The sequence below is a fragment of the Pundamilia nyererei genome, unplaced genomic scaffold (genome assembly GCF_000239375.1).
Source record: "Pundamilia nyererei isolate P.nyererei 1_Seehausen unplaced genomic scaffold, PunNye1.0 scaffold00132, whole genome shotgun sequence".
NCBI lineage: Eukaryota > Metazoa > Chordata > Actinopteri > Cichliformes > Cichlidae > Pundamilia > Pundamilia nyererei.
This window is the reverse complement of record NW_005187533.1, coordinates 497,932-509,228: the sequence shown is the minus strand read 5'-3', so window position 1 is coordinate 509,228 and position 11,297 is coordinate 497,932. Positions and strand designations below refer to the sequence as shown.

At 42.4% G+C, this 11,297-nt stretch overlaps 2 protein-coding genes across 2 annotated transcripts in view; one reads left to right on the top strand and one right to left on the bottom strand.

Moving 5' to 3' along the window:
- The window catches only part of dctn5 (dynactin 5), a 2,409-nt gene extending 1,273 nt beyond the window's left edge, over nt 1-1,136 (top strand). The window contains exons 5-6 of the mRNA XM_005743494.1: nt 141-243; nt 352-1,136. Of these exons, the coding sequence (XP_005743551.1) occupies nt 141-243; nt 352-449 (201 nt within the window). The 3' untranslated portion in view covers nt 450-1,136. The remainder of the gene's footprint in view (nt 1-140; nt 244-351) is intronic.
- A 1,170-nt stretch (nt 1,137-2,306) lies between these two features.
- Nucleotides 2,307-10,032, bottom strand: hapstr1a (HUWE1 associated protein modifying stress responses a). The gene is made up of 5 exons (XM_005743492.2): nt 9,566-10,032; nt 8,455-8,535; nt 7,982-8,049; nt 7,053-7,263; nt 2,307-5,858 (listed from the first exon to the last, which is right to left on the bottom strand). Exons 1-5 carry the CDS (start codon nt 9,759-9,761, stop codon nt 5,539-5,541), a joined length of 876 nt encoding a protein of 291 aa, XP_005743549.1. The 5' UTR covers nt 9,762-10,032; the 3' UTR covers nt 2,307-5,538.
- Nucleotides 10,033-11,297: the final 1,265 nt, after the last annotated feature.

Here is an 11,297-nt window from a genome sequence, read left to right as displayed (position 1 = left end):
TATGTATATATATATCTATATGTATATATATATATGTATATATATATATATATATATGTATATATATATATATATATGAAAGTGCATGACTTTGTGATGTTTGATGATGTTTCAATTTCTTTTTCCCATTATGTGTGCAGGGTCGCCGTTGTGTGCTAAAGGATTGCTGCAAGATCTTAGACAACACCGTGCTTCCTCCTGAGACAGTGGTGCCACCTTTCACCGTTTTCTCTGGATGCCCAGGTGAGCAAAACGCACACAACTAATCAATAGACCAGCATCTTTCTACTTTTCTGTCTTCGTTCTCCTCAATGTCTGGTCTTTACCTGCGTTTGTCTCGCTCTCTCTCAGGTCTGTTTTCAGGAGAGCTCCCAGAGTGTACACAGGACCTCATGATTGATGTAACCAAGAGTTACTACCAGAAGTTCATGCCCCTCAGCCAGATATGAGTCGCACTCTTAAACTCTCAGCCAGGACCTCTTCCTTTGTTCAGCCAGCCGCACGTTGGGGGCTCTCATCAGACTCTTAAGAGCTCACCTTTTATCTGTCATCGACCCGAGGCCTTGAGTTTAATTTCCCAAGAAAAAAAACATCACGTGTTAAAGTCAGATTCAGTTGCACAAAGCTACCATGTGTTGGCATCTCCAAATTTCTGAGAAATAAAATGAAATCCCGTTAGATGTCATTCTGATGCTTTGCCCTGTCCACTGCATCACGGAGAAAAACTCGTGGACCCCCTGTGTGGCCTCTGATCGTTGCCGTCTTTACCCGATGGCTCTCTGAGAGCAGCTGCAGATGAGGATGAAGAGGTGGAGGAGCTACGAAGGATGCAAGAACATGGCTTTTAATATTGAACACCCACGGACCAAACAGTAGCAACACTAGTCCTTTGAGGATGTTGGCTGAATCTGCGTATCACTCATATCAGCAGAAGACACATTAATTTTACTACGGCTGTAATTTTCTTCATTGTTTGCTTTTTTTTGTCCCTTGCTGGACATTGTAAACTGTTCAAGTATTTAATATTGTTTTTATGTTTGGGGGATGGCCCTCATTGCTCCGCTTCTGCCGTTTTCTGTGAGACAAAGTCAGAAATAGTGAAGCATATGAATAAATGTAAATGACTGAAAACCCTACAAACGTCTCAAAGGTGTTAACTTTATCTGGGATCATTTACTTTGGATTATAGGATGATAGTTTTTTACCACAGTAATGTTATTTATTTACTGATGTTCCTGAGAATGTGCAATCTGCTGATTTAGAATCTGCAAAGGTTTCCTGCTGATCATCTATTAACAGGGGTGTCAAACTTAAGGCCTGGGTGCCAGGATTGGCCCAGCAAACACTCTAATCTGGCCCACTGGACTGCTTTGGAAATGCAAAGGAGAGCATACTTTTTTTTTTAATCAGTTTTACAGCTTTCTTTCATATTACAACAACATAATTAAGTAATAAATGGTTACATTACAGACAAGTTCCTCTTTTTCAGTTTATAATATAAAAACTACTTTTTTTTTTAGTTTTACATTTAAAAAAGGCCTTTTTTGTCATGTATGAAAACTGAGACACACTGTTGAATATTGCCTTATTTTTCTTATATTAAGATATCTCACAAATTAAATGTGAAGTTTTTAGGTTTTCACTAGTTTAGCTCACTCAGGATCAAAGTTGTCTCTATATGACGTAATCATTTATTTGATGTCACTGATCTAGTAGAAATGTTTGTTCTACCGCTGTCCTCTGGCTGCCCGTAGTGGTTTGCATCCAGTGGCTTTTTAGGTGTGAAGTTTCAGGGACACCTCTGGTCATTATTGCTTTATTAAAACAAGAAAGCAGGAAGAGAATCAGGAAATGACCCAGCGTGGACTTTAACCCCGGTAGCTGCATATTTCTCACAACATGCAAGTCATCTGCTCAACCTGGTGAGCTAAATGACAAGTTAGTCAAATGTCAGCAGCTTTGTTAACAGAAACATTTCTAAGTCTCCAAACTGTTAATACTGTTAACCTGCTCCTCATTTATGCTTGAGAAGAAAAAAAAAACAGTTTCGATACTTTGCTTATTTACTGACGAAGTTAAAGAACTGCAAACTGACAGGGAAATGTAGACGTGAAGATCATCTGAAGCAGAAGAGCTGTGCTGCTGTGAAACGTGACTAAAACAGAACACACTGTTTAGAACAGGAAATGGCACCAAGAGGCCTTACTGCCTGTTTTTAACGGTTATATTTTGTCTTTATTCCCATTTTACAGCATCTTCTTTCTGAAAACGCTGTCCTTATTTTTAAAATGAAACAGCCGATCCGATTGCGATTCAATGGTTTTATTTCCTTTACAATGTGAACCACATATATCATACCAACAATTAAATGTTCAGTATATAGATTAGCCATTTATTACCTTTTTAAACAAATAAGAAACAGCTGATGATAGTGTTGGCTCCAGAGACTTTGTGGCATGAGTCACCCTGATGAAACAATGTGGATGAAGGCTGCGACTGGCTCAGGGAAGAAACAGAAAACAGGGTGACCCCAAGCTGATCTGAGGAGGGGGAGCGGGGGTCAACTCCGCAGGTTTAACAGTGGGACTGCAAAGACGGCACAATCCTGCTCTTATCAAACTCTTCAATCAAACCTTTGGGAAGAAGACATCCTTTGATAGGCTCAATCTTTAAGTGCTTTTCCTGTCAGCACACACACTTCCCTGTAACTGACATGACGTGGAACAGAAACAGCAGGCGGGTGAAGCTACTAGTTTGTAGCCGAACACCTCATTTCGTTTCAGAATCAATACTGCCGAAGTGTTAGACACAGAACAGCGAGCCAAAGCGTCCAAGAGAAGAAAACTAGAACATTTCGAAATGCATTCCTCTGCTTTAATGAAGAGCGTGTGGGCAAGCAGACCAGTCAGCCCTCAGGAGCTACACCACCTAAAACAAAATAAATTTAAATACTTTTTTTTGTTTGCCAAAGTTGAAACTCAGAGGTTTAACTGCACACGACCTGAAATGTGACTTTACGGCACATTTGTCTGTTCAAGAATCAAGGTTGGGTCCTATGTTAAGATTATTCACTGAATCAGTGATGGCTGAAGCAGCTCAGCTTACCAGACACTTAAACCCCACCTCCCCTCCGCCCTCTGCAGGCAAAGCTGTGGTGTTCAATACCAAGCTTACATTTTGAGTCTCAGCGGTTTCACAGATCCAGGACTTTGACAGATCGCCAAACATCACCCGGGTTCTTTTTCCTACTGAAAAGCCTGAAATCATAGGAACATAAAAGGCAACCTAGAGCACAAAAAAGAAAACGCAAAATGAAATCGGTGACCAGAATTTAAGTTAAAAAAAACAAAATAAAAAACCAAACTGGCATGCTTTATACAACTAAATAAAGGCCACTTCACAGGCCATAAAATGTGAAAGGGAGAGAACTGGAGTCAACATGAGGAACAAACGGAGAAGAAAGCAGGAAACATTAACACCACACTGGTCACTTCCTGTGCGTAATACAGGTAGAACAGCGCGCTGTAATACTGAGACAACTCAAGATTTCTTTAATCATTTACACCCACAAACATGCTCAGGTTTAGCTCTGATAACATCACGTTAACATCCTAAAACAAACCGATTCCTATTGCTTTGTTTTACCCCGTTTATTGACTCATGTGCCATTAATGTCTCCTGCTCTGCTCCCTCACTGAATGTTGGAAGTAAACAACCGTTGTAGGAATGAAACTCAACCCCATGTTACTTTGTTCTGTACCAAGTTTAAAAAAAACAAAACAAAAAAACGAACCCATCCACATTTTATTAATGCACACACCCCTTTCACAAAATACAGACAGCATCCATCTTCCCATCCGACACGCTGGCCCAGTTACCTCGTGTGCGCCGGGTGGCATGTTTGGTGGTTGTTTTTGAGCGTGCCACCACTTCTAAAGCCTAAAAAATTAAGTTCGGCTTTTTCTTCCAATATCTTACACCATATGTCAAACAGTCTCTGCGACGTGTTCAAATAATTTTGAAGAAGTGACAAAAATCAAGTGAGTGCGAGAGCTCCTGTTTTATTTCTAAGCATCCCCACACTTAAACCTCTATTCCACAAAAGCGGCGCCGAGCCAGTTTTTCCTGGGAAACTGCCCACGTTTTTAATCAAGTTAGAGGGCTAAATGTTATCGAGCATCTTGAAAAGCACGGTGGACACTGAATCTGACGACTGCCATCAGCATGAGTGGTTCTAATTTTGATGAGCGGTGCTGTGGCGCCTGGCTGAAATGCATGATTAGATCAGCGCCGCTATTTGTAGAAAAGAGGTGAATGTAGTGTGTGGACAACTCATAAGTGTGCACGTTTAGGGCCGGACAAAGGTACAGCTGGAATAAAAATGGAAGAGCCGATTTATTTGCATGAGTCAGAAGTGAAAACTAAGTGCAAAAAAAATCCTTATTGCAACTCATCAGAATCATCCCACGACGACGGGAAACCAGCAGCTGCTTTCATAATAAGACCAGAGCAGAGGGGGTAAGGGGCTGTTGGAGAAGCTGCATAAACAAAGAGAATACAATTCCTTTTCCATTATCCTCAACAGCAACAACAACAGGAAAAAAAGTGGAAAAAGAACGGAAAATTAACTTGGCTATAGCTGCTGCAAACAGTGGCAACAAACCTAGAATTTTAACACTGGTGGTTGAAAAACTACAAACAAAGAAAAGGTGACGGCCTGAAGTACAAATCGAGCCACCGTAGAAGCAGAGCACTTAGCAGAGAATAAAGTCTGAATGAATGTCCAAACACTGACAGCCTGCTGTTGTAGTTAGACGCCGTCAACCTAGTAGCCAGACAAACTGAACTGCTTACAAAGTGGCAGATGAGGCAGCGTGATGCCACAAACACACACCCGTACTCCTACTAGGCGATTTAGCTCCACCACTGACAGGCTACGCCAACTAAGAGCTGCAATGATGAAGTAACAAAAAGGGGGGTGGGGTTAACGCAGGGGTGACTCGGGTCCAACGTTTGGCGAGCGACACAATCCACTGAGTGAAGCGATTTGATCATGGCCCTCACTTCCTTATTAAGGTGGCGGGTGAGGATGAGTGAGGTTAAGGGAGGGAAGGGCACAAATGTGTCAAAGATCAAAGTGGCTTTTACTTGTCGAGCAGCACGGAGCGTTATTGCCCCTCTCAAGAACTGTGTGGATCCCAGGATAAGTCGGGAACTTTCTTCGTTGTCTCCTTTCCAGGGCGGTGTTTGAGGAATGTGGCTTCCTGGTCACGTGCACACACTCACGCCCACTCGTTAAGTGTTCTTGATTGTAGATCGATGATTTGTAGTATACGAGCTGGGAAAGGAGACAAGGACTAGAATTCGAGAGCTTTCAGTCCTCGTTTTCATCTTCAGCCGAAGCATCCGAGTGCGCGTGACTGTACATCTGCACATGTCCCACACGAGCCCATCCATCCCCCCGCCCCCTCTCCTAGCCTTGGCTTTGAAGGCTAACCCACCCACCATCCCCTCGCCTCGCATGTAGGCAGGGGCAGATCAAATCATCCTGTTGCGTTTGTGCGTTGGGGAGTCTGTGATGACATCACTACATTGGGTGGAGTTTCGTTTCCTGGTTCCTCCCCCCCCTCCGGCAGAGGCGGCGCCAGTAGAGTCCAGATGCAGCGCCATCTCCTCTGAGATGAAAGTGTTTAGGTCGACGTCTTGGAGCCCGTTACGCCTGCTGCGGCACACCGGCCCAGAGCCGGAAGAAGCACCTCCGCTCGCACCACCTCCGTTGCTGCTACTCCCACTGACATGCGTAGGAGAACCCGGAGCACCGGAGCGGACGCTGATGCTCGCCATGGCACCACTCAGACCTGAAGAAGGAGACGAAAGAACAGGAAGTTTAGCAGCAGGTAGACGTCTACATCTCATTTACAGCCTCTGATAAGAAGAAAGCTTCCATTAGGCCTATTAAAAAAAATGATAATAATATATATTTTTTTTAATTCAACTTTGTTTATCTTTTAAATGGTTGATGGACAAACTCATTTTTCATAAAAGCCAAAAAAAAAACAAACCCCACATCAGCATCTGTTCCCGTCAAAAGGAAGCTCTAACTATCAGCTCCTGATTACGCAGCTATTTCAGGAGAAAGTGACAGCACTGAGTAATATTGCCATTTTCTCATTTCTAATGCAACAAATGAAATAATTTCAGGCTGAATTCATCTATTTAAAAAGGAATGAAACACTCAGCACATTGTTCATGTTAAAAAAAAAAAACACCAATAGCGCATGATCCAATCTGACAGAGATATACAAAAAGAGAAGGCTTGCAGTTAATCACCATTTCCCTAATTTCAACCAAGTTAAAGTTAATCTATCAGGCCTGATGATCACAGCAAAATACAAACAGGTGACAAACTGTGATGAACTGAAATGTCAGACTTTCGTTTCTGTAATCTGACCCAGTCTGACCTCAGATGCACCCACAATGTGACGCTCGTCAAGTTCTGAGTATTTATTTGTGGTACAGCACAGCAAAAACTACCAGCATATTCAAATGGAACTTAATTATAGAAAGGTGAGTAATAGGAAACAATCTGTCTTTCGATTAGTCAAATAGTGTCTTGCAAATACAAATGACAGGAATTGACCTGGAAAAAAAAAAAAAAAAAGGAAGAGGAAAAAAAAAAGTGCTTTCACAAAAATACCCTTATCTCTGAGCCACATGTAGCAGAAGGACAAGCCTCCAATCTCTCACAGGCGTAAACACAGAAGGCCTCTCATGTACACATGAGAGGCCTTAAACACAGCACTGTAATGCTCAGACATGACAGACCTGTTTAAAGGTCTCCTATGAAAGTCCTCATCTCACAGTCACTGTGGAACATTAACCATTTATCTATCAAACTTAGGAACCGGGAGGTCACACACATACGTTTACGAGCATAAATAACACACACAAGTTATTTAACATTGTAGCTGCCACTGAGGGGGTGTAAGTCAATTCTGATTCTTTGGTATGGAGTTGGCATTCGAGTCAGCCTTGCACTTAAATGTCCTCACCATGCAGTGCTATGGCCTCCCTGAAGGGCTGGAGGTCCGCTTCTACAGATGAGCCAGTCTCTGCTGGTGAGTTAGCGCGGCTGGGGGCCACCATGGCCAGCCGAGGGTTGGCCCTGCTACTTCTGTGCGGTGGTGCTTTGCCGCATAAAAAGCTGATCAGATCCTCCCTGCGGATGGTTCTCCGGCGCTTTTTCACCCAGGCCAACATGTCCTGTAATCCAATGCACATTATAAAAAGCTGAGAATTTATGCTTCAAAAGGAAGCATATACTGAAACCCTACAGCACAACCTGACGCACATCTCCCGAGAAATTTAACTACACGGCAGGTTGAAGCAGGCGGTGACTGTTGAGATTGTTCAGTACGGTTACATTTCCAGCTACTTTTTCCATTGCGTTTTTGAACTTATCAGTAAGAATAACACTCATCTCAACATAAGGAATATTAATCACAGCATCAATATAAGGACTCACAAATGTCTGTAAATTCCTGGAGGGAGATAGTCAATTCCCTCAGGTCTACTCCAACAGTTTCAACAAAGTGGAAAAAAAATACAGGGACAAATGTTTACTCTTTGTTTAACAATGAAAAGGGACCCAGGAGGGTTAAAGTCCCAACATTTTAATTTCTCTCTATCATGTGTGCCACTGCAAAAACACTGGCAGTAAACCGCATGGTAATTAACACATAATGCACCAGTAAAAGCATAAATGTCAGCAAAGACGTTGGTCACTCAGAGTAGGGAAGGCTGCGTCACAGGCTCTACAGTCAGGCATCTGTTATCAACAAACACCGATCCAGTCTTTTTTTTTTTTGTAATATCCTTCATTGACCCTGTCGTGCATAGCTAATTTTTGTTTCCTAAACGACAGTCTATGACAGGAAACTGTAAAGTCCCAATTAGTCACAAGCAGAGGAACAAGACCCACCTTATTACGACGTTGGTGTCCTATCTGGATGCCCCGATCGAAGCTTCTCTGATGGGCCTCGACACTCTCTGTGAGAGTGAAAGACAACAACAGCTGTTCACGATTATATATAACAAAGCCAACCAAATATGGACCTCTATTTAACATTTCTCATGTTGTACGCTATTTATTACATATTTAGAAGTGGAGATGCTCTACTAAGGGACAGGCTTTGTTTCACTAGTGAATATCTGACATTGTGCTGTGTGTTTTTGGTCCCTTAAACCATGTGACAAGCTGATTAACACGGAGTTGATCAGTGATAATAACCACTTCTGTTTACCTTTTCATGTGGGGGGACAGATCAAAAACTTTTCCCAAAACTAACAAAGTTACAGCCAGAGTCTACACCGCTGGCTTAACGCACAGACACAACAGGAAGTGTAGAACCTGGTAGTCAAGGAACAAGGATGGAGGAAGATGTGGTTGGTTACCTTTGTAAAGGTTGGTGACTGCTGTAGCAGCGTTCTGAAATGGCACCCACAATGACAGGCCCTGCTGATGGCATACTCTGTCTGAAGGTGAGAGAGGAATAATAAAAATTAAAAAAAACACTTGTAATTTAAAGCAAATACCATGGTGCCATACTAGTGGTGGTCAAATGACAGCAAAGGGGTTGAAGTTGAGGATCATTTTCATTCGCCATTTTGTCTTGCATCTACAACTGCAAGGGGGACAGGGTTTGGCATAAAAATAACTGGCAGTCAGCGCTAGATGGCCAGCTTGGCAGCAGCTTGTTTAGCAGGAGAGTGCCGACACACGAACTTAACTGCCCTCTCAGCAGTTAAGTTGCAGAGCCCAGTCAAACACACACACTGGTAAAGACTTAAGCCAAACTCCTGTTTCTACGTGCCGGGGATTTATCCCGACCGATAAGAGCCAAGCTACAGCAGATTGTAGACAAACCAATATTATCCTCGCCATCTTGTGATTATAACGTTTCGCATCGGCTCAACTCGCCAGCTAGTCGGCTGTTTGAAAAACAAAACAAAGCCAGTGGACACGTATGTGCGGGCTCTTATTTCAACGCGTTTGGGGGGGGGACAACGTCTGCAACCAATCGATACCGGTGTAGCAGATGTTAACACTGACAGCACACAGCAGACTGTCATCTGGGAATGTCGCGTAGCTACGATTGTTGTTGCCATCGCCATTTTGTAACTAGCCTGGCTAACCTGACGATAGCGGCTGTCAAACTTTAGTGTCAAAGTATTCGCGTTAACTCGAACTACCTCATCGCTTCGTCGATGTGGCCACTGCTATTTGGTGCTCGGCGTAACTACACAACGCCAGGTTATATCTCACAATTCTTTGTCACCAGCTAGCCCGGACTAGCTAGAAAAAAATGTAGCATTGCAAAATTCACCTGTAAACGATAGTTTCCCCAGTACCCGGCTAGACGAGGAGTTTCCTAAAGAGCTAGCTACACTGCCGTTAATGTTAGTTTATAGGGCTCGGTGTACAGTCAGGCTGCTAACAAACAAGCCAAGGGGGGATGCAGGCACCGTTAGACGGACAAGCAAAAAGGAGAGCGCTGGGCTGGACCTTTGTATAACTGTGCCACGGCAGTGGCGGAGTTCTGGAAGAGATGCCACAGTTTATCCTGCTCGTTGTCGACGTCCTCCTCGCTCGGCTCCCTCTGCTCCGCTTCGGCCAAACACTGTCGCTCCCATTTTGAGAACCAGTGCTCGGGTCCGTGTTCCTGTATCTCCGAGTCGCCGTCTTCCTTCTTCTCCTCCATTTAATACGCCAAAAACTCGAGGGAAATTCGATTTTTAGCTTGAAAAGATGGCCGTTTCGACGCCGTCTAAAGAGTTATATGAGGGGAAATCATGAGTACTTTTATGTTTTTGTTATTTTTTTTCTTCTTTTCTATTTCGTACTACGATACTGCGTCGCCACCTACTCCTGCCATCATAAACCTAGCTAACTATTTTTCCTAGTTGCCGACGTCGGGATATATGCACCACAGACTATCCTGTTATGCACTTCCTCCCGCCCCATTACTCTACATGTCAGCGACAAATGGCCACATGAACGCTGCAGGGTGGGCTCTGGGTCTGTGCACGCAGTTTAATTGGCTTTCAGACACGTCCCTCACACCACTGACACAAAAGAAGCTCAGTGAAAATTCACTTACTTTAAGTGCTCGCTGGCAAATTTATTAAGCTAGCAAGAGACACGGAGCTCAGAGAGCAAACACATTATATTATATTATATTATATTATATTATATTATATTATATTATATTATATTATATTATATTATATTTCATCATTTCTATAGCATTAGATATAGCGAATTATCACCTATTAATCTAGGCATAACTTACAGACTTATAATATATGAACTGCTGCATTGTAAGTATATTAAAAATATATACGTCAACAACAAAAAATAGACTTTTCTAAACCCATGAGCGTTCAAGTTCATTAGACGAAGCCGAGTGTAGGACTGACATATGTCCACTAGATGGCGCCATGTCATGAAACTCTTCTTCAGACCTGCTGCTCTGAGAAGAACCAGCTACATGAAAAAAAAAAGAATGTACGATTAGTGGAACCCGTATTGTCCCACACAGTTATATATGCATTAAAAGTATTGTTGCTTTTTGACAATGTTCTTGACAATGTAATAGTTTGTAATATATGTTGGTTGAGTACATCAGGAGGACATCTTAGATTGACGACAGAAGACAAAGTTAAAGAGCCAAGGCTGAGGGGTTTTGGGATGCCTTGGATAGAAGATGTTGGAGGAAAAGAGAAAAACCTCAGAGAAGATTTGTGGATGTTGTGAAGGATGACATGCAGAAGGTTGGTGCATATCATATCTGTCACAACGGAAGATGGGTGGAGGAGAATGATGGGGGTTACAGGTGAGATGGAGCCCCCTAAAGCAAGCAGCCAAAAGAAGAAGAAGAAAAAGATACTTGTTAATAGTAAAATCTGGAAATTAATCCAAAATGTGCACATTTTGGATTACTATTAACAAGTATCTTCTTCTTCTTTTGTGGTTTGTGGTTGTTTTTAAAGTGCTTTATAAATAAAGTTGATGATGATGATGATTTACTTTATTAACGCGTTCCTGACCAGGCAGGCGACCAGCTCTTAAGTAAATAACATGGTCTTAGAGCAGGAGGGCAGCAGTTTTACTATAGTATTGTATTTTCCAATTAGTTTTTGACTTTTCTTTTAAATTCAATTTAGTTCACGTCGGCTGATTTTCCTGTTTCAGTTTATTTTTTATTGTTTGAAAATGTTACGTTGTAGTTTAATTT